The sequence below is a fragment of the Pteronotus mesoamericanus genome, unplaced genomic scaffold (assembly GCF_021234165.1).
Source record: "Pteronotus mesoamericanus isolate MK-2021 breed Mesoamerican mustached bat unplaced genomic scaffold, CSHL_Meso_final contig_173, whole genome shotgun sequence".
Lineage (NCBI taxonomy): Eukaryota > Metazoa > Chordata > Mammalia > Chiroptera > Mormoopidae > Pteronotus > Pteronotus mesoamericanus.
The window spans coordinates 16283246-16307567 of NW_026555072.1; the positions used below are offsets into that span (position 1 = coordinate 16283246).

General features: G+C 38.2%; 1 protein-coding gene across 2 annotated transcripts in view; it reads left to right on the top strand.

The window, feature by feature from the left end:
* DMD (dystrophin) overlaps positions 1-24322 on the top strand; it is a 1878371-nt gene that overhangs the window by 784895 nt on the left and 1069154 nt on the right. For both annotated transcript variants that reach the window (XM_054566574.1, XM_054566573.1), the window contains exon 43: positions 11526-11698. In XM_054566574.1, the coding sequence (XP_054422549.1) occupies positions 11526-11698 (173 nt within the window). The remainder of the gene's footprint in view (positions 1-11525; positions 11699-24322) is intronic.

A 24322-nucleotide genomic window follows, 5' to 3' on the forward strand; every position in this document is an offset into this window, starting at 1 on the left:
TAGCTCACTATTTTCTAGTTTATCTGTTTGATTTTGTTGTTGTTTGGAGTTTGGTTTTTAATGAGATATGTTGAGTTACATTTTTTCCAGCTCCGTTTCAGTATTCGAAATACTAAGTTCAAAACTGTGTCCTAAAATATTTAAAAGCACTGAGGCTCTAAGTGAAAAATGGTTTAATCAGTAGTGTTTTTTTCTTTTTTCTTGTAGTTTGAGATTTGTTTTTGTTATGTATTTTGTTGTGTTTCTTTTGATGTTTTGAAAAGCCAGTCTGTGTTCATTTTCCTGCTTAAATTGGTAATCATGAACATGTTAATACTATAATAACATTCAGTTGAACATAACGAATTCATATTATATAGATCAAAATGTTCAAATATTGGCAATTGCATATAGTTCAGTCTAATACAATGACTTTTACTCAAGCCAGCTTATTTCTGAATCCTAATGCATATCATTAAACATTCAAGGGAAAAAATTTAAAAAAACTTTGTATTGTAAATCAAATAGTATCTAGTAGTAGATGCCAAACTAGTAGATGCCAAATACTACTAATTCCCAAATTTAATTTGCCAAACCTGAGGCAGAAGATTAAAGGTTGCATTCTATATTGTACAGTAGTTATTTATGAGCTTGCTTGATCACTCATGCTAGATTTTCAGTCTTTATCAAAATAATATGGGGCTCATGACTGCATATTTAAATAAGGAACAAAGTCTAGAGTGAAAATAAGAAAGAAAACAATCCTGTCCGCATTTTCCAATTTCATTCCTTAGTAGTAATCAGGTTTTTAGGTTTTCCTGTATTTCCCCCATCAAGCCTACTTTCCCGTCCTCTGTTCAGTTGCATAAGACTTAAAAGTATGTCCTAGTTCTAAAAAATTTGGAAACATTGAACGTTGTATGTCTAATTTTTAATGAATAGGAAAGCATTTGCTTTGACACAACTCTTTATTACTGTGTGCAAGAGCCAATTTTTCTATCAAGGTTTTCTGTAAAATGATTTAGACAATGTGCACAACTCAACTGAAAATGTAGCTCTCACAAAATGACTTGCGAAATCATTTTCAGTTTAGTTGCTGCTGATGGACTAGAACTGTTTTGGAGGAGCACTCGGGGCGGTGAAGTGCAACTTTGCATTGTTCTTTTTGTTCTTGTCAATGTTCTGTGGCATTTGAGAAGTGGGGACAGACATACTGTGTTTTGCTGTGTATAATGCACAGTTTTTTTGCCCAAATTTTTGAAAGAAAAATAAGGATGCACATTATACATGGGCATAATGATTATATACCTTGGGTATAATAATCCCTGTATAATGCACACAGAAATGTGGGCGCGCACTATACACAGAAAAATCCGGTGGCTCTGAATGAAGGACTTTGTGTATTGTTAGGTCTTGGAGGTACTGAGAGGAAATCATGGGGGAAGAAATCACGGAGAAACTTAGGAAATGCAGGCAGATTGTTATTCCACTCTTTACTCTAACAGTTAAATGACCAGTAAAATAGAATAAAGGGGAGGTAGCTGAATAGCTCCCAACATCTGTGGGGGCCTGAATGATTATCTCAATGGCTCAAAAACAATGTATCAATAAGGTTAACTAATTCCATGCACATCGGATTTGCATAAGCAAGTTAAGGTTCAGAGATTCGACTAAATTTTCCACTTCAAATCAACAAATATTTATTAATGCTGTGCTTAACGCTCTGACAGAATGACAAGATGTGGTCCCTGCACTTTCAGTAATTTGTAATATTAATTGAAAACACATTTCTTAGTCATACAAACAAGTTCAAAAGTAATACAGGTAGCAAAGACATAACAGAGCCAAAATACATGGCATAAGACACAAGTGTAACTGAATTCATGAAGAGGAGAAAGCAATGCAGAAAGCAAAAACAGAGGGTAATTTTATAGAGGAGAAATTCCTTGAGTATTTGTGCTTTGAATATAATTGGAATTTGGACAATGCTAATAGCTACCACTTATTTATTATGTGCCAGAACATGTTCTAAATTTGTTACTTGTGGTAACTCGTGGTAATCACAACACCCCTATGAAAAAAGCACTCTTACTAAACTCATATTTCAAATTATCCAAGCTGAAGATGGTGGCTTGGATCAGAGAAGTGGTGTGGTCAAATTCTGGATAATTCTAAAGGTAGAGGCCATAGGATTTTTTGGCCAGTTGCATGTAGATTGGTAAAGAGGGGATTCAAGAATAACACTAAGGATTTTAATGTGAACAACTGGAAGAATGGAAGAATGGAAGGATTAACTATAGAATGTAGAAAATTTCAGGAGGATCAGGTTAGGTTACAAGGTTTGTGTAAGTTTAGTTTTGACATGTTAAGTTTGAGATGTTTAGTAGACATCTAAGTAGACATGAAAGACAGTTGGCTATAAGTCAGAGGTCAGGAGAGAATCTCAGTTAGAGATACAAATTTGGGAACCATTGGGGATAATCTGTTGGCTCTTCTTCCACACTTGTCCACAAAAGATGGGTCTTTTCCTATGGCCCTTTCCCAGCCCTCTGTCCTCTAATGCCACTTCTGTAGACAATCTTAGCTGCTCCATGACTTAAATGTCACCTTGTCACAAATGGATCTTATTGACGGAGGTGGAAAACAGAATAAGCAAGATGTCAAGATAGTATTGTAGATTCATTGCTGATAGTGCCCAACAGAGGGGCATCCAGCAGGTATAGAGACTGGGACATGCCATGACTAACTCTGCTTAAGGCTACAGAAAAGTCTTTATAGGCTAAAAAAAAAAAAATAGGAGGACTTTGTCTTTCTGGCTATTATATCCCCAGTTCATAGAAGGTGTCCAGCATGTGGTAGATTTTCAACAAATAATTGTTGAGGTCTACAGAAAGGTAGAGAGAAACCCGGGACAGAGCAGATCTAGGTAAGGTCAGAGAGGCATGGCTATGCGAAACGATATTGAGTGCTGCAAAGGAAGGAGAAGATTCAGTGAAAAAGTTATCAGTGAAGCAACAGATAGACGTTTCCTTCAGGAAGTAAATATGGTGTCAAAAAACGTGATGTACAGGTGTTTAGAGCCATCTGCTCACATGAGTCATTCTGAGAAATGAAAACTGAGGACTCACTAGAAGGCAATTTTATTGTTTTGGGTTTGCTTCTTTTTTAATGAAATTCAATCTACTTCAAACCAGAATCTCAGTGAAATATGGAAGTCACTTTTAGGGGGGAATACACTAAGCAATCGATTTCATGTTATCTTAGATTTAGCTTCTGTTTTTATATCTCTGAAACTATATTGTTTGAATTTTAAGATAGCTCTTTTTTCCTTACCAAGACAGTTTTACTAAGGGAACATTGGCAAAATATGAAGTCAATATTTTTGAAATAATTTTTAAATATTTTATTGCACTCTTTAAAATGGAAGACAAAATTTCAGACTGATGTTTGTATACGTATCCTACAATCAACATATTATTTAAAATCCTGCCATGTTAAGAGTTTTAAACTCATGAAGGTGTGTTTCAGCTTGCTTCTTTGGTATGAAACAGGACTAAAAACACCTGTAAATTATAGACATCCTGAATTTTGAAAGTTTTGTGAATTGTAAGCAACTGCTGAATTGAAATTTATGTTTTTTTGTTGTTGTTGCTGTTGTTGTTGTGAGATGCCCATTTATTTTTGTGACTATAGAGAAGGTACCACAGAAATAGTGCTGGGGCTTTTTCATGGTATTTTTGTAAAAAAGACCTTTGCTGAAGGTAAGAAATGGCATTAAAAATCAATCCGTTTTTTTAAGTTTATTTTTATCAGGAGTGATTAACAGTAAATTCAATTTATCTGTGATATCACTATCCCTGCTCAGTATATTCCAGCGCTGTTCAATTTCTACCATATCTATTTTGACATTCATACACATAGTTTTACCATTTACGTGAGTAAAGGCATGCTCTGTAATGAAACATTCTGACATCAAGGGAGTGGTTTTCAGTTTACACTAAATGGAAAAAAACCCTCAGGAATCTTGTCTGTTATGATAGAGAACAGAGCATTGTTAAATTAAGAGTTACCTGAGACCTTTATGTCAACATGATTAGTTGGCAAATTGGTCCCTTGTTTAGTTTCCTAGATAAATTGTCTATAGTCTCTAGTTTCTCTTTTTTCGCCCATTGAAGGCACTTATTACACAAGATTTGAACAAACAAACTACCTTTAGGTTCAAATTGTTTGTTTCATGAATCCCTTTAAAAACTGATACTCTTCTTAAAGGGAGACCCATGTTTTAAAATAGTATTTATCTCAAAGTTGAGGCTTACATTATTGCTTGTGTTATCCATGAGCTCTTATTTAAACAGCAAACTTTTCAACTAGAAATATGAATTAAAGCATTATAGTTCATAGTCTTCTGTCTGTCTTTATTTTATATATCCAGGCTTCATCTTTCAGTTGTGAAAGTTACTTCACTCTCTAGTTTTTCTCTATTAACAGTGTGTAAAGAAGGGACTTACTGAATTTATTTCATTTTGTACATCAGAGTGGCAAAGATGCAATTTTAAAATGTTAAGGACTTAAATTCTATAAACCCATGTACAAATGCCTTTCAGAAATTAAAATTTCCTTTTGCAAGAAGAGTAGTTAACAAATAGACATCTTACAGAATTGAAATGGGGTTGGGGAAGTCCATTCATTAGGTGTGTCAAAATTAGGGAAGAAGTTGGAAGCTGGGCACTTCATCATTTTTTCCATCATATTTTCAGGTACGATAAAGAACTATTCAGGGGCAGAAATGGAAATAATATATTCTATAGTGATCCTAGGGAGGTTTTTTTTAATCACCATAGCAACTACAGGGACTGTGGTTTCATTTTTAGAGGGTCAGAAACTGTAAAGATCACTTATTTCTAGACAAACTAAAATAGTAAAAAGCTATAAAAGTTCTCATGTCTGACTTTAAACTATGGAAACTGCTACAGAATTGTCTTTGGTGCGTATACCATTTTTTCTGTGTGCAATGCCGCAGGGAAAAGAGAATGCGTAGGGACTTTAAAAAAGATTTCCTGGACTCGGGCCGGTTTTGACAGCCTTCTCTGAGAACGCACCGAGGAGCTATTATCTAGATATCCAGGGAGCATGATATCCCTTGCCCCAGTTTGTGCTTTTTGTTTTTCTCACTTAAAATAGAAAGTTTTCTTGCATTTATAACATGCTGCCCAGCACTACTAAAATGGTTCATAACTCGATGCTTAGTTCTTCTACCACTTTCCAGGGAACTGAGAGCTCTGTAGAGATTTGGGTTAAAATCACAAAGCCTTGCAAGCTCACATCCTCAGAGAGAGAGAGTGTGTGTGTGTGTGTGTGTGTGTGTGTACACATACCACATGACACCACTTCACCCCAAAGCCGTAAATAGATGATTTTTATTCTGGTGGGGAAGGTCCTCCTTTCCTTCTCCTGAATTTTTACTCTCATGTGATGCTATAGCCATTCTTTTGAAGTGTTTGCACTCCCCAAGTGCAGGCAAATGTGACTGAGTGTCACAATGTGGATTTAAGTAATTAGCCCATCCGGAGGCTGGCTGCTTGGTGTATCACGCGGAGACTCTGTCCGATGTCTGGGTCCCTGTCCTCGGGCTGGCAGCCGCACGGAGGTCGAGCCCACGTCTCCTACGAGCATCAGGAGTTGCACCAGGGCAAGTGGGGGTGAAACTAGGCTGCCCAGGTCAGCTGAGCTAACAGGAACTTTGCAAAGAAGTCATGTTGGTCGCATTTCTAGTACCTGACCTAACCGAATTAGAAGAATAGCCCTAAATATTCCACCCAAGCGTTTAGGCTCAGAGCCATCAGAAGATGGTCATGAAATTTCGCCAGGTGAATAAAAAATATATGTATAAAAGGTGTGCTTGACTGCAGTGACTTTCAGGGCATTGCTAACATATACCAGATCCATTCTATCTTTTTTTAAATTATTTTTTTCAATTACAGTTTACCTTCAATATTATTTTGTATTAGTTCCAGGTGTACATTATGGTGGTTAGACACTCACATACCTCACAAAATGTTCTACTCAATATTTCCAGTACCTACCTGGTGCCATACATAGTTATTACAATGTTATTGGCTGTATCCCACATGCTATACTCTACATCCCCGTGACTATTTTCAAACTACCAATCTGGATTTCTCACTCCCTTCATCTTTTTCACCCAGTCCCCTAATCCCACTCCCATCTGGCAATCATCAGTCTGTTCTCTGTATCTATAGGTCTGTTTCTCGTCTGCTTGTTCATTTATATTGTTCTTCAAATTCTCCATTTTACCTTTTTACAAAGTTTCTGTTATATTATCAGTTTTGTTTATATTAGTAGCAAACCTTTCTTCAAAGAGTTCTCTTATGTCAAACAAAACAAACCACAATGTCGCGCTACACTATGTTCAATTCTGTAGTGAGAGAAGGTGACAGTGGAAGACAGTCTGCTTTCTCCACATTTATATTTTCACACTTTCCAAATGCTGAAAATTGCTCCTGATAAGATACCCGATGACCTTCTAAATTCCCAAAGTTGACTTTTCCCTCCTGTTTCTAGCCACAGTTGAGCAGTTGACAACTCCCTTCCTCCTTCCTGTTCTCCCGTCTTCCGTTGGTTTTTAATTCCTCCACTCTTCTGGGTCTCTGTCTCGGTCCGATGAGAATTGCTTTTTGGGCATATTTATCTACTTCCTCTGCCTCTGCTTTCAACAGAGGTTCATCCTCAGGCAGCCTTTTGTCTTAGTCTTTTCATGCTAAAGACCTTTTCTGAGCAATTTGACCTTCTCTTGTGCAATTAGACAACACCTGTATCCCAGTGACTCACAGTTGTGTATGTAACACTGGTAGAAGACAGCTTTAACCTGCGTTCCTCCAGATCAGTACCCTCGCAGGGCATTTTGTGTCAGCATGCCCTCCGTTCTCTCCTATGGTAATATTTGACCTGTTAGATGAATACTCTTACACCAGAGTTCAGTTGAGTTACTTAACAACAAATAAGGAAGTCTTCTAATCACAAAGGGTACATAGACTTGAAGAGAACACCTTGGAATTTTGTAAACAGCTCATCTCTCTCTGAAATTAATTCACATACTGCTTCCCTGTTGCATCGTGCCCCTTTTCTAGCTAATTGGTAAGACATGGGAGCACAGCTGCTTTTGTTTTTTGAGGTTCCCACTGTAAGCATTTAGTTCCACTCCTTACAGCTGACGTTATCTATATCCTCCCCTGTTTCTGTAGCTTAATTCTCCACCAAGGCAAGTCTTCATGCATCACATTCAGAAGTCTTAGAATGAGTCAGGAAAACTCCCCGAAATCTACCCATAACCTCTCTACAGTTGCCCAATCTGGCTTGAGGATTTTGCTTCAGAGCCTGCTTTCTGGAGAGCTGCAGGCTCAGTAATAGCCACTTTCTATGTAACCTTGTCTCCATCTCATTCATGGTTAAAACCCTCCCTGATTTTTCTTGAGAGTCGGCAAAAAAAAAAAAAAATCCCTTTTATTGATATTTGTTAAGTTTTTGTATCTATATTTATTTATCCTGTCAGGCAACAGGAGATATCTGAATTAGAGAACATGTTATTAATTATTCAGTAGCATCTTTGTGCCAGTTCTCATGCCCCAAATCCCCATCGGAAAATGCAATGAGGGCCAGATGTTTCTCACACAGGGCTGCAGTACAGGAGAGAAAGTCCCAAATTATGAATATCAGAGCTTATGTAAGGAAGCTGGGGTGTGTGTGTGTGAGAGAGAGAGAGAGAGAGAAAGAGAGAGAGGAGACAAACCAACATTTGTTCTGGAATGTAAACAAATCATCTCCACAGAGAGTGGAAGGTAGAGTTCTGTTATTCTTGGAATGTAATTTAGAATGTAGGCAAAGAGCTCCAGAGAGATAAGTTTCTAAGCCTCTCTGGAGCAATGCACTAGACTAAACTCGAAGATATGTTTGCTATTCAGTTATCCTTTAACCCAGTTTCCAATACTCTTTGCTCAGAAAGCCCAGGCCATGCAGAAATGTGAAGATACATATGGCCCATCAGTAGTTGCCATTTCATTCTTCTCCTCAAAACCTGATGTCAGTTGCCTATTGGATATGTACAGTCTGATGCCCCAAAGACTTCTCAATATGATTATATCCCAAACTGAACTCATCACTTACACACACACACACACACACACACACACAGGCATTCATGCACACCTGTTCATCCATCTGAGATCCTTTACTCAGTGATGCCATGGCTCACCTGGATTTCCAGGCCAGACTCCTGCAAGTTACTCAGGTCTTTCCTCTTCTTTACCCAACACAGTCAGTGAGTTCTTCAGAGTCTCCTTCCTTTTGAATTCCTCTCTCAACTCAATGTAATAATGAATACCAACTCAATATTTGATTTATTCATGATTTTTGTGACGTTTGTAGGTGTAATAATGGTATCACATGTAGTTTCTTTGAAAAGAGTTGATATATGTTGGAAACACATGCTGAAGTGTTTGTGAATAAAATATTGTATCAACTTGTTTAAAAATAACCCAGTTGAGGAGGTGAATGTGTAGGAGTGCAATGAAATGAGGTTGCCCATGGCTTCATCAGATTTGACAGTGGACAGTAGGTTCATGAGAACTATTTTCCTGTATTTTATATATTTGAAATCTTCTATAATTTTTTCATAAGTCATAGTTTCCCACTGGTTACTGAGTTACATTTAGAATGTTCAAAGCACATCATTAAGCATCTCTAGCCTCTGTTTCTTGACTCATCATTCCCTAATTCTCTACATTTCTAAAAAGTCAGCCAAATATGCCTGCTTATATGTGTAACCTACTAACTATAATGTCCTACGCACTTCAACTACTCAACTATGTCAACCGCACATTGCACTTCCTTCATGAACTCTCTCCTGTGGTCATGACCAAACATGGTATGACTTATTCCTTCACTTAACTTGCAGAATGATTTGGTACCACTTAGACTACTCATCATATCCTTTCTTATAATCTAGCTGGGGTTCTACACTTTTATTTTTTTCCCTTCTATTCTCTCTCTTTTTTAAAAAATTTATTTATTTTTTAAATACATTTGTCTCTGCCTCCCCCCCACCTCTTTCCCTTGCCCCCTCCCTCCTTCCCTCCCTCAGCTCTTCCCCTTTGGTTTTGTCCATGAGTCCTTGCTATATGTTCCTTGACTTTCCCATTCCCTTCCCTTTCCCTGCCCCCCACCCTCCTTCTTGTCTCTGTTGATTTCTTTTCCTTTCAGTGTTGCTGGTCATACCTTCCCTTACTACCAGAATAAGATCAATTTAAAAGTTCTCAAAAACAAACAAGTAAAGCTGTGTTTCACCTACTTTTACTTTCTCTATATTGATCCTTTTGCATGGAAGAGCTCAATAAACATTTGCTCAATTGACTTGTCCATAAAACCTCAGGTGAGCAAGATAAACAAATTCATATGAGCAAGACAAGCCAAATAAAATTTTTAGCAAATTTCTTTGGGAAATCAATATTTTAAAAAAAATTTATTACATAATGAAATTTTAGCTTGTGAATTTTCCCCTTAAATATAAACTAGGTGAAAATTATGCAGTTAATTTTGGGGATACATTTGGACTTCTTCATTTAGTCAGCAAAAATGTACTGGTACCTACCATGTGCCAGGCACAGGTTGGTGCTTTGGAAACCCAATAGAAAGCAAGACAGATGGCATCCCTGCACTCACAGGGTCTGGTCTAGTGATGTAGAGAGAATAATAGATATTTAATTTAATGTTATCTGTAAGTGCCATTAAGAAAATTAAAGAAGACAGGGAGTACAGAGCGATTAGGACTGCTATTTAAAATAGAGTGGTAGAGCCCTGGATGGTGTGGCTCAGTGGATTTAGTGCCAACCTGTGGACCAAAGGGTTGCTGGTTCGATTCCCAGTCAGGGCACATGCCTGATGTGTGGGCTAGGTCTCCAGCAACCAATCGATGTTTCTCTCCCACATCGATGTTTCTTTCCTTATCTTTCTCCTCTCTCTAAAAATAAATAAAATCTTTAAAAAAAACAAATAAAATAGAGTGGTAGAGAAGGCTCCTTTGAGGTGAGAAAGAAGTAAAGGAACAGCCATATCAATGTCTTGGAGGGAAAGAATATTTTTGGAAGAGAGAACAGCAAGTGCAGATACCTTGAAGCTAGACCATGCTTGGCGTACTCTGGGGATGCAAAGAGGCTAATGAGGCCGAAATAGTGTGAATCTGGAAGAGACTAAGAAAAGATGATATTAGGATTGTAGGCAGTGTACGACCAAGTCATAGAGAGCTTTTTAGGTCATGGTCAAGATTATGGGTTTGATGAGGAGCCATTGGAGGGTCTCACGTGGAGGAGTCATATGATCTGACTTGTGTTTTACAAAGAATATCTTCGGTGGTTGTCTGGAGAACTGACTGGGAAATGGGCAAGACTGGAATCAGATCATTTAGGTAGCAGTTGCAGTAATCCCGGTGAATATAACGATAGCTTCTATCAGAGCTATAGCAAGGGATGTAATAAGAAGTGCACCAATTCTGCACATGTTCTAGAAGTAGATCTGACAGGATTGTCCAACAATTTGAACACTGAAAGTTAAAAAAGAAAGCTCAAGGAGATTGGTTGTCAGCCTGAATAACTATATATTTTTTAAATCCTAGGAATTTAAGTTTTTTTAAAGATTTTATTTATTTATTTTTAGAGACAGGGGAAGGGAAAGAGAAAGAGAGGGAGAGAAACATATGTGTGGTTGCCTCTCACACTTCTTCCCCCCTGCCCCCCACCCCTGCTGGGAGCCTGGCCTGCAACCCAGGCATGTGACCTGACTTGAAATCAAACCAGCGACCCTTTGATTCATAGGCTGGCACTCAATCCACTGAGCCACACCAGCCACGGCTGAATAACTGTTAATTAATATGTCATTTATTGAAATGAGGAAAACCATGGGAAGAGAAGGATAAGGGGATGTAGTTCAGAATTTAGTTCGGGCCATGTTACGTTTAGGATAAGATGCTCATAAGATATCCAAGTTGGATTTGTGAGTCTGGAGTTCAGAGTTGAGGACAGGGCTGGATATTTAAGTTTGGGAGTCATTGTTTAAAGAGGTATTTTTAGTCATGGGAACAAATAGAGGGGGTATAGAGAGAGAAGGAAAGAAGTGTTAAACTAAGCTAGAGCACTCCAATATTAAGAGATTGATAGAAGGAGGATTCAGCAAAGGAGGCTGAGAGGCAGTAGACGGGAAGGTGGAAGAAAAACCAGAAGACTGCAGATCACAGAAGCCAAATGAAGAAAGGATTTTGAGGTGGAGGGACAGATCAACTGTTTCAAGAATAGGAATGTATGTCACCCATTGAATCTGAGCATGTTGAAACCACCGGGCTTGAGAGTTATTGGCTTTAAAATGTCAACAATTAAGAATGGCAAGACCGTTCATGACTTCTGGGGTTTGTAAGTTTCCTTTTTTCTCTTTCCTTAGAGAGTGTACTCATTTCTGGTTTGTTTTACATTTCAATGTCACAGACTATAAAAGACAACCTGCAACAAATCTCAGGTCGGATTGATGTTATTCACAATAAGAAGACAGCAGCATTGCAAAGTGCCACACCTGCGGAAAGGGCGAAGCTTCAGGAGGCTCTCTCAGGGCTCGATATCCAATGGGAAAGAGTTAACAAAATGTACAAGGACCGCCAAGGGTAGGTGACAGTTTTATTTTATTAAGTGATTATACCTGTTTTCAGGGAACTCTAGAGAAAAGTATCACAATCTTTGGAGTGAGAACAAATAATGATGATTAGTTCTTACTAATGAGCTGAATTCTAGAAATTATTCTATATTATCCACAAAAATTCAGGCAATAGCAAAACCAGTTTGGTCATTTAATTGAGTTGGTGTAAATAACTGTATACTATAAAGTGTATATCTTTGGTCAAATCTGTGTCCTATATATTTATAGTAGTTTGATACTTGGGTTAATATGTTTGAAATATAAGCTATCAACAAAAAGTTGATTTTCATTTTTTGATTCTACTTTCAAGGCATTATTTTATTTTTTGAAGTCCTGCCACTTGTTTTTTTGCTAGAAGGAATTTGCTAGGTTGATTTAAAATAATTTTTTAGTATTTACCTTAATTAAAATACCTACCTTTTAACCAAAATGTTTAAATTCATATGCATCCTTTAGTCTCACATCACAAGTTACAGTGTTCTTTTCTTTTCCAATTTTAGTTTAAAAGTAATAAAGTTTGAATGGCCCTAAAACAACTTGTTTCAAATTTGTGGTCTTAAGACAGTCTTCTTTATTATTCTAAGAGGAAATCAAATAATTGTCTAATAATTACAGGAAACCTCCTTAATATCTCACATCTATTCATTTTTAACCCTCCATATTTCTATTTTACCTCTTCCTTTGCTATACTAGGTTCCTAAACTGATTCTGCTAGTAGAAATCTTGGATATCTTCACTGAACATCCCTACTTTGATCCCACTTATCTTTGGCCCAGTGTGTTTCTTTTTTAAGTGTAAGAACTTCAGTACTGTAATCTCATTTCCCTTAGAATAAAGTCTGGACTCATCAGTTGCGTGTAGGAGGCCTCCGCATGGCCCCGCCTCATCTGGTCAGCCTCACTGTCTATCAGTTCCGCACTCCTCCCTCTCCAAGTTCTGCTCTAACAGTATTAAACTAATTTGTAGATTTCAAATGTTTTGTGCCCCTCTGTCCTATTTGTCCTTTAGGTCTCACTGAGATGTCATTTCCTTCTTAAGAGCCTAAAACTGTCAGTTAATCATAAAGCCTAGAAACTTAGATATTGTTTTAACATTCAATGTAATAATAATATCAATATACCATTTATGCATTTGCACTTGTTGCCAGATTCGGTGGCTTGGAAATGACCTCCTTTTGGAACTTATCACATAGTAATCAGTTTGTTTACTTATCTGTCTCTTGCGCAGGTTCCTCAAAGACAAGGGCTATGTCTCATTTGGTGTGATAAACTTAGTACTACTGAGTACAAAGTGGGTGTTCAGTGTGTCTGCACTCAAGGCTCCTCCCAGAGAGCTGAGAGTACTCTCCGTGGCTGGTCTAATAGTTTTATTCCAACTTGCTGGAAGATAGTTGATGCCAGGGTATCCAAAGCCAGTCTTGATAAAATAAAACAGCTCAGCAACCCTATGCGTATACTGCACAAGGCAAACTTATAATGCCTCCAGGGTGCTCCTTCCCTCCGTACCCCGCTCTGAGTCATTATGAGCCTCTGCATGCTACTCCAATGAGGTCAGTTTCATCACCCTCTTTTTGGGTGCTCACTCCACCTTTGGGATGTTCTTGACTCTGTTTTCTTCTCTCAGACAGTGTTTTCTCCCTGCCATCCAGAAGCGCGCGCAGGGGTTCTTGGGTAGCCATTGGTTACCGTGCTTCTGTAGGCACCTACCACTCCGCACTAAAGCAGCGGTGAGACTTTTTGCTTTTTGAGGTTTCTCCCCCACTTTATTTATGTCATCTTTGGCCAGTGAGCCAGGTATTCCCTTCTGGCAGGGTCATATAGATGTCTCCTTTTAGTGCACCTTCAACCACATACTTTAAAAGAAGCAGAACACTAATCATGTTCCATAGAGAGGGTAAACTGAAGTCTCACTCCAAACAGGAGGCCTCTCGTATGTCCAGTGGAGGATAGGATGTCTCTAACCCATTAGCTCACCTTTTTTTATATCCAGAGACTGGAAGAGTATCTTAAGTTTACTGTAATTGGCCTTCTCTGGGAGTTGGTTGGGAACTATTACATTTCCAATGGCTTCTGATCTAGTCCCAGGTAAAATTGGTTGAATTCATAGTTTACAAGCACAGGCTGTAGAATCCCAATTGTTTTGGAATCCTGGATTTCTGCTGACTAGTTCCTTAACTTTTATGCTCCACAATCCCCTTATCTATAAAATGGGATAAATCTTTCCTAAATCATAAGGTTGTTATGAGGACTAAATGACATAGTGCATGTAGAGTGCTTGGCGGATCGCTTATACGTGGTAATGGCTCAATTAAGCTCGACAATTTTGATGATGAAAATGCTGGTCTTATGATTCTGATTGTCTTCATGCCTGTTAATTTATTCTGATATTCTTTCACATTGTCCTGAGCACCACAGAAACATGAATTAAGTTCAGTCCCTACTTTGAAGAACCTTCCAGTCCTGGAGACAAAAAAAGTGGACAGTCAGTAAAATACAGGTTGATAGATTTGCGCTCTGTTAGATGATGAGAAAAATATCCCTGGGGACTGGGATCCGAAATTCTTACTCAGAGCCAGGAATAAAGCAAGGCCTGTGAACCACTCAAGGTTCTGATTAACAACTAATAGAAAGTGACTGTGGTTACCTTAGGTAGAATTCTATCTTATCCGAATGATGGCAGGTAGCTCATGGAATCAATGGAAAGGCCTCAAGGCCAGGTTTAAAAATGGGCAGAAACCATCAAGGAAGACCAGACAAGGCATTCAGAAACCTACCCAGCCTGAAGCCACAAAAGGGATCTGAATAATAAACTGCTGTCATGACCATGATATGTTGGTGCACCCAGAGGTGCCATCGCCACTGGATATTGTTTGCCACTATCACTGCCAAAAGCTATCTAAACTATTACTTCTTGTGTAAGTAACTTGAGAATGAAAGTTTCTGACAAAGTCATTAATATGGCAGGGGTTGGGCTTTTTTCTCTAAAGGTTCAGTTAGTAAATATTTTAATCTTTGCAAGTCATATGTTCTCCGCTGCGACTACTCACCTCTGCTGTTGTAGGGTGAAAGATATACGTGAATGGGCATGGTGTGTTCTAATAAAGCTTTATTTACAAAGGCAGGTGGTGGGCCAGATTTTGCTGTGGGCCATGAATTGCAGATTCCTCCTATCAGGCAATCTCAGGGCACATACCTGGCTAGGTTCCAACTGCCAGAGGTCAGGGAAGATAAACAGCTGGAATTTGGGCTCCATTGCCATGGTAGTCAGGGACTTGTGTCCCACCAAGGCCCATAGAGTGGTAGATTTTCAAATCCTTAGAGAGATTAGAAGCTATACATTCACAAATAGATGAATGGCCTGGATAGCTTTCAGACTGGGTTCTCAGCAAATATCTACCAAGTTTTTTAATAAGCCAACTTGAGGTTACATTAAAATACATTTAAGTCAGTAAGATGGTATCGGTATTTCTTCATGCAGGATCCATGTGTGATGGTATATTAGTCAGCTATTACCATAATATGGTGATACAAATCACTCCAAAACCCGACTTCAAACAGCAAGTGTTTCTCCTCATGCTCATGGATCTTTAGGTTGCCTTTGATTTGGTTGACGTGGGCCAGGCTTGGCTGGGCAGCCGTTTCAAGCAGTGGGTTAGCTGAATGCAGCTCCAGGATGTGCATTGGTTTAAAGTCTGCTATATATGTATCTTTATTTTGGGCCCGGGATACAGGGTCACCGGCATGCCCTGCTCTTGGTGGATTACCAGAGTCTGAATCAAGCCTAACCTCCCAAGAGCACTTTCGGCCTGTGCTCGTATCAAGTCCACTCACAGTATATTGCCCAAAGCAAGCCTGGCATCCCCCGAATGGAGAAGTAGTCCCTTCCTACAGTAGAAGGGAAACAGGGATGAGTATTTACTGAACAGTAATCCAAACTACTATAGATAGTGAATCATTAGTAATAAAGATTTTTTTTTTACCACTAGAAATTTCCTCAGTAATTTTGTCCTATGCCATCATTTTACAGAGGGGACTAAGTCACAAAGCTGGCATTGACTTGCTCAAGCACATACTATGTGGCATATTTCTATTTTACCAAAATACTGAGTTCTAATAGGTTTGCATAATTTTCTCAAAATAAGTTATAAATATGTCAAAATGCATTAGACTTTTTTAAGAATACTATTTATTTTTTTATCCTCACCCAAGGACATGCTCATTGAGTTTAGAGAGAGGGGAAGGGAGGGAGAAAGAGAGGGAGGGAGACACAGATGTGAGAGAGAAACATTGATCGGTCACCTCTTGTCAGTACCCTGACTGGGAACCGAACCTGCGACCCAGGTATGTGCCCAGATTGGGAATTGAACCTGCAACCTTTGGGTTTATAGGACGATGCTCCAACCACCTGAGCCACACCAGCTAGGACACATTAGACTTTTGGTATTCCTAAGGAATAGGTTCTGAGACCATCATTAACCAACAAATTCATGAATGCCATAATAGCAAAAGTCACCTATATTAATTTCATAATGTACAACAGACATTACTCTTTAGCAGAGTGCAAGTAGAGTAAAAGCCAGATTGATTTGTCACTGCTCACTGGTTACCTAAGAGACCTGCTTCCATACATTGTCTTTCAGTGTCTAGAATTTCAACATGTATCTCAGTAAAATTACATATTATTAAATACTAAAAGTGGCTTCTTTCCGTGGAAACACAAATAGTGAACACAGTACACATTAAATGCACGAATTTCATGTATATGGATTGGTATACATATATCTAAGACAAATATTTAACTTTATGGGACATTAATTTTCTTGCTAAATTCTGTTTTCATCTATTTCTTGGTGGGTTACTCATTGCTTATAAAAGATGCCTACAGGAAGCCCGTGGAAATAAAGAGTGAATTAACATAAGCTATCCCTAGTATTAGAAAAACGAAGTTCTTTCCTTGTTTGAAACAAATACTTCCAGGCCTACTAAGTGTCAAGTACCCTCTGTGGTCTTTATTTCTCATACCATCTTTACTATCCCTCAAACCATTGACAAATTTGTCCATGTCCAGGAAATTTCTCCCAAGCCTAAGAGAATAGCCCAGTTCAAATGAGATAATAAAAGTGCAACGATCACATGAATGAATTTGCTTCATTGTCATAACAGTGCTATATAGAGTTGCCAGATATGAAATATAAAAATGGTTACCAGTTAAAATTTGAATTTCAAATGAACAACTAATAGTTGTTTTTTTTTTCCTTATAAGTGTGCTCCCTGTAATATTTGGTACATGCTCACACCAAAAAGACAACAAATTGCTATATAGCCATAAGATGGCATTATTGTGTAACAAGTTTCTGGTCTGACATCAAGCAAGTGATTTTTAGAAAACTGATATTCCTCCTTGGAATTGCGTTAAGTCAGATATTTTGGGATAGCTCATAAGTGGTTAAATTCAAGGTGATTCTGAACTTCAGATCTGATGTAAAGAGGGCATGAGACGAAGAGGAGTGATTTTTATAGTATTGAGTTTCTGGAGAACAAAAATCTTAAAGACATAGGGAAAACAGTGTGAAGGCATGTTAAAAATCAGATTGCATTACCCATGATATTTCATAGAATGAGAAATAGGAAAGCAGTATTACATAAAAGAAGCCAGACACAAAATGATACATATTGTATGAATTGATTTATATAAAACTCAGAAACAGGCATGTTGGGGGTTAAAGGTCAGATATGGTGCCTGGTACCTTTGTGGGGAGGCATAATTAACAAGGGCAGGAGCAGGTTTGGGTTCTAAGGAACACTTTCTGCCTTGGTCTAGATGCTGGTTGCATCAATATGTTTCCTTTACGGAAGTTTGTGGGACTGTACACTTGTGATTTCTGTACTTTTCTGTGTGTATGCTGTACTTGAATGAATTTTCTGCTTAAATTAAAAAATAATAAATACATACTTTTTTTTTAAATACAAGAAAAACCTAACTCAGAATTTTTTTTAAAAAATGGTATAGCTTTAAGAAAAGCATATTACTTTGTTCTATTTTGGGCATTTCACTACACAGCCCTGAATACTTTATAATTTACCACTACAGACGCTAAGGTAAGTGTGCGGGCATTAGTGCTCTAAAGTGTTCTCGAATTTACCACCATCATGCTGGGACCACAGTGCCACACGTGACCAGGATGTTGCTACAGGTGGGAGAGCAGGAAGCTGCTTCCCTGGGGATGTCTCCTTTGCTTGGTTCCTTTGGTGCCAAGCCCCGCAGCATTAAAGCATCAGGCTCTTGCTGCCATTTGTACTGCACGAAGGAAAATGAGACAATGAAAGAAATGGCAGGAGAGAAAACAAGAAGAGAAACCAAAGAAATCTGATTAGAAGAGAAAGGGCCTTAATCATCTCTGTATTCAGACGCTAGGGATCAAACACGTGATTCTGCAAGTTCACTCCTCATGTAACTTTCTCTTAAGCATTTGCTGTCTCGCTTGTAATTTTTCTACGGAGACATTCAATAAATGTTTTTCTCTCATGGCAAGGTGAGGAAAATAACCCTACACTACCCACAGAGGGAAGGAATAATACACTAATCCTCATGTCATCACTATTCAATTGTTTCCTCCAAAGTAGAAGTTAGAGGGACAGATGCATAATCAGGAAGCTTTTCCAGAATTGTTTGTTCCCAAATGAGACATTCAGCTATAGCAGCATTATCAGCCTCAATTTGTCACAATGCCACATGTAGTTGGGAAGATGCATGATAAGCACACACAGGACCCTGGCAACTCAGGGAAGATTGACCTTGAGGTCTCAGAATTAGTCTGTCCTCAAAGGGAAAAGATTTTTATGCAAGATTGGATCTTCATATTTTTCCCACAAGTGTATGTGTGTGCGCGTGTGTGTATGCCAATACATAATTCTACTGTTGGTTTTTTAATTTGGCAGATTTAAGAAGAGGTAAGAAAAAAATCTCCTGAGCATGGGAGAGTTTCTTAATATCTCATTTTAGAATGATTGTACTGACCAGGGGAAAGAACTGTCATGCATTCATTCATTCATAGGGACAATATAGAGAAAAATGTGTGAAATTGAGGAAGAAGTGGAATTTTCTCTTTGTGCTCTACTTTATTGTGTTGTTGAGACCATAATATATGGGGAAGACTTCTATTTTGGTTCTCAAATTCACCATCTTTTTTTTTTAATCATTATTTAGTAAGTTATTGATTTCATAGAATTCACTTTTAAAACTTAGTTATCTATGTAAAGACACTAATTCATCATTTATCCCCATAAATGTATCGGAAAACATTCATATACATACATACATAGTCACGTTCACCAACTCACCTAAATACTGGAAATATTTAAAAGTTTATTGTTGACCTTAAATATTTCCCCAGTTGAGTATCTCACTCATTATCTTCTCTCCTACCTTCATCTGATGGGTCTGACTTACTTTGTTGACTTCTGGCTGCCAGAAAGCAGGTCAATTTTGCTTCTTTGTACAATGCCAAGTACAGCACAAGTGGTTAATAAATACTAGTTGGTGATGCTGATGATGAAAACTGTAATTTCATATCATCGATATGTCACATAAGCCAGAAATAAATCATCAAAACTTTAAGAAAGGCAAATCTTTTACAAACCTGTCATTTCCTATAATCTCCCTTCATCAGCCCTGGCCACTACACCGTCATCCCTGCCATGCGCTTGCTTCCTCTCTTGTGTTCCAGTATAGGGCTTACCCCTCCTGAACACTACCTTCTATTCTTTCGTGCGGTTCTGTTCAAGTGTTTGTATTTCCACACGGGCTCTGTGTAATCTAAACTAATCCCTTCCTATTGTGAGTATCTTTCAGTGGCTAGTTGTTGCATTCTGCACACACCACTGAGAGAGCCATTGTGAGCCCAAGAGAGGAGTCTTTGTTTCTGCCCAGCAGCCCAAAATGAAGTGTATGATTTGACTGCTGATGCCAATTCATGGAGGTTTTACCACCAGAGGCAAAGCTTTAAATGGCAAAAGATTGTTCCATATAGTTGGTGTTAGGAGGTATTTAATGTTAATATATTGACGGTCAAAAACACTCTTTTAACCCTGGCTGTTGTGGCTCAGTGGATTGAGCTCCTGCCTGCGAACCAAAAGGTCACCAGTTTGATCCCCAGTCAGGGCACATGCCTGGGTTACGGGCCAGGTCCCCAGTAGGGGGCGCGAGAGAGGCAACCACACATTGACATTTCTCTCCCTCTCTCCCTCCCTTTCCCTCTCTCGAAAAATAAATAAATAAAAAATTTAAAAAATCCTCTCCTTAAAACAAACCAATTATCAACACAATATCCTTATCCTTATCCACAGGATTTTGTTTTTGAAATGATTTAACACATAAACCATTTAGTGTAATATACCATTTGAATTAGAAACCTAAACTGGCTCTTGATGTATCTTCCCTGCTTTACTTATAATTTCTTCTGAATTCTTAGCTGCAGAGAACAGTTGGTGAAGGTATTGAATGAAGGGGATCTTTTGTATTTATTTAATAGAAGGGCTTTTGAAAATGCATTAAATATGTTTGTTTCTGCCCATCAGCTTATCGTCTGTATGTTCCTATTGCTAGTTCAAAGCACTCGAGAGTTGGCAGAGTGATTGGCTTTTTATGAGAGCCGTTTCATATGGCATCATTTGCCTTATATCTTCAACATTTTCAGATTCTTATAAATCTTTACAGTTCACATAGAGGTTAGCTTGAAACTTACTTCAGATAAGAAATTGACTAGATATAAAATTCACATAATCTCAGAGTTAACCATAGATCAATATCCTGGATCTTTTTCTCAAAGTAATTGAACATTTTTGTTTCCCAGGATAGCTGTTTACTCACATTTCCATTCTTTACCACAGATGATTCTTACTTCTTCAGTGTATACGGGGCTATAGTTTGCTTGTTTGTTATCTACCTAAACTTGTATTTTCATTATTGCCAAAGGGAAAATGCTCTCATGTAGAAACCAATTTTATGCCTATAGAACTGGTTTCATTTTGGAAATAATGCCGTTCTTGGACTTGACTCATTGTACATTTCTTGGCTTTGTCATGTCACAAATATTCCTCTGCAAATATACATTTTTTCCTTCTACATAGCATAGATGAGTTTTGGATGAAAGCAAAACTGTGATAAATGTAATTTTCCCAGGAGCTTTCTTTACTTATCAGTTAGAATTTGTTTGGGCTGTGAGTAACAGAGGCTCAAGGTAGAGAAGCCTTCACTGAGACAGAAACACAATTCCCTCTCCTGAACAACCTAGCAGACAGCTGGCAGTCAAGGCAGATATGTTGGATCTGGTCATTCCTGCCTTCTACACTGCTATGCTTCATGCACAGGTTGTGAGATGGAGTCCCCATGACATCCATACTCCAAGGAGATTGGGAGAGGGGGCAAGGGGTGTATACCTATTGTATTTTAGGGAAATTTCCTGGGAGCTGCCATGTTTTACTTACACTAATACTTCATTGGCCAGAAGCTAGTCACATGATTATACCTAAGCTGCAAGGGTGGCTGAGAGATACACTGGTACCTTGGTACTCATTGTTAATTCATCCTGGAACTTATGAGGAGTGCCAAAAACGAAGCATAGCAAATGATGAAGCATTTTCTCTTGCGGGGTAGCATCATGACTCATGTAAATTCTAGGAAGTGTGATGAGTCCCAAGCAAGGGCCGAGTGCTGAAATATTTTTTTTCTTGACAAAAATGCGACAAGTACAGGGTTTGACAAGTTCTGAAGCCGATGAGTACTGAGGTATGACTGTACTGTATTTATTTCTGAATGTTATGTGCCCTACCACAAAGTATACAGGTATGGAAAAATAAGAGAATGGTTATTGGAAGAGAACATACAAAAAGTGTGTTTTGTTTTTTAAATAGCCTTAAGAAATATGTACAAAGGATAGCTATGTCTAGGGTTACTTCCTTGCCGTACTTTCTTACATAATTTTATGAACTTTGACTTCCTGAATTCTGCCAATATGAAATGGATGTTTTCTTTTCTCATTTCTTAATGCCCATTTATTCTGTCTCTCCATGTCCTCAAAACAATTTCTCACTAATCAAATTTTGTCTGACCCTTCCCCCTCTTTCCCAAAACTCCACCGTTTAGCTAAGGAGAGAGATGGACGGGTAACTTTGTTGTCATAGTGTTCCTATAGCCTCTGCTTATTTACTTTGACTAATGTTAGGTCATTGGCAAATTTTAGCAGTTTAGATTGTTAACCCCAAGAGTGACCTATGCCTCAAGCTAAAATTATGACAATGTACAAAACTTTCAGGTCATTGCCCTTCCTGGACATGTAAGGTAGGCTTTGCATAACATTAAAAAGCTGCTTCTTTTTTAGTAACACATATGTGGCAGGCATGCTTTCGGTATTTTACGTACATGATTTCACCCTCAGGAGAACCATGTTTTACAGATGAGGAACTTGGTGTTCAGACAGAACAAATGATGCCCCACTTTCATATACGAAGTATGTGCCACAGCCTTTATCTTGCCCCAAGTTATGAACTTCTGTCTGCTGTACCCCTTGCCTCTCAGGTGCATCACATAGGATTTCTTATGTTCAAGGATTATGTTCTATCTCTCAGATACCACTCTTCAGCAGCAGCAACAGGCAAATTTGAAAATATCTTGTGTCTGAAATGGCAGTGTTTTAAATCTATGTTTAAAATTTACAAGGTGATATCTTCATGTTCAATATCTGTAGAGGAAAGAGATTGTGATTCTATAAGACACTTGGGAAAGCCCACTGGTAAAGGGTCTTCTCCAAGTACTTGAGGAACCCTGACTTGTTCTTTGGTGGTTGAAGTCCTTCCTACTCAGCATTCAGGACCCAGTGCAAATATCACTGTTTGGAACACTTCACTGGTCTTAATCAATCATTCTGTTCTCTGTGTTCCTGGAACTCTCTATTCTTGTATCTCTTTTACAAGTGCTTTTCATGCATTTATGTATCTTACATAGATACATAATCTATGTATGTATGTGCAACTCTCTACTAGCTGTGTGCAACTCTCTACTGTTCAGTAGAGTTTGTGTTCTATAGGGCACACACTGTGCCATCTACCTTGGTCACCCCCAAGCCAATCACAGTGCAATTCTATGGTAACTACTCAATACAGTGATTTTTTAAATTGATGAGTACTTAAATGTAACAATAAACTGCTCACACAGAAGCTGTAATATTTTGGGATGAATAAGGTTCTTGTTTCTCTAGTTAACAAGAATTTCATTTCCATTTTACTTTATTCAACAAAATATTTATGGAGGGTAAATTGTCTCATATTTACTTTCTCTTTTCTGTAATAAGGCTTAATTATGACTTTGAAGTATGGTTATAGCAATATATGAATAATCTGAGATCTTGATTTGTTCTTCTAATTATGGTAGTTGAGGGAAATAAACAGTCTCTCATAAAGAAAAATATATACATTAGCCACAAAAGTCAACATAACTTTCTGCTGGAAGTCAACAAACTTTTTGTTTGTATGCTTACATAGTTGCCTTCTATTCTAGGGTAGGGGGGAATTTGTTGCCATTTTTTAAAATTTTAACACTTAAAAATATCTGTTTCCTCTGTGAGAATTGCAAATTCTTGCCTGTGAGGCACTTTTCGCCAGAATTATTTTCTTCTTAGTTTTAATTTGTCCATGGACAGTCTCAAATTCCTCTTGAAAACATCAGTTTCCTCAAGGGAAAACTGCCCATTACAAACTAAAGATGTGTTTCTTGAGAGATTTCTGCTTGAAGCAATGTGGTATAAAATATTCTATGTGGTTTCCTAAAATGGCTAAACGCTTAGAAAAATAAATAACAGCTTAGATGGACATTTTAGAAATTCTTACCATTTGAATAATTTGTATATTTAAAGAGATTTAAGCTGTATATTTTTTTCACAAAAGGTGAATTCTGTCTGTTACTTTTGTCTTGAAATGCTTCTTTTGTTTCTTTCATTTGTCTTCCTCTCCTCTTCAAAAATGTAGCCTAGCCTTTACATGAAGGATTGTCATTCCATGCCCTTTGATCAGAAGGAATTGTGGGGTAATCAGAGCTATAATTCTGTAATCTTCATGGGCACCTTCCATAAAGTGGTAGCACCATTAGGGCACAGATGCCCACTCTCATGTTTGTCTCAACCCTTTATCCCTATCTCCCAGGAAAGTGGGAGTGACTCAAGGCTGCTGGGCAGTGGGCCCCAGCGGGGCTGCCATTCTTGGTCAGCTACTGCCACAATCATTCTGCATAAGAAACATAACCCAAAATAACAAACAAGTTATTATCCTTATGGCGGTGAGTCAACTCTACTTCAGCCCGTGGGATAGCAGGTTGAATAAAGAAGCGTGATCCATGTGTTTCATTCCCTGGCCCAGGCTTAAAGCAGGTCACGTGGTGAGGCCGAAGTCCAGGAGCAGAGGGATGCACTCTGCTCACCGTGCAACCACGTCAAGAGTGACAATACACAATACTAATCTTGAATGGCATTGGGAATAACAATTTAACGCACTGCATGGTCCTAGTAGAATATTACAGCATCAGTTCACAGCAAAAGTGTTTT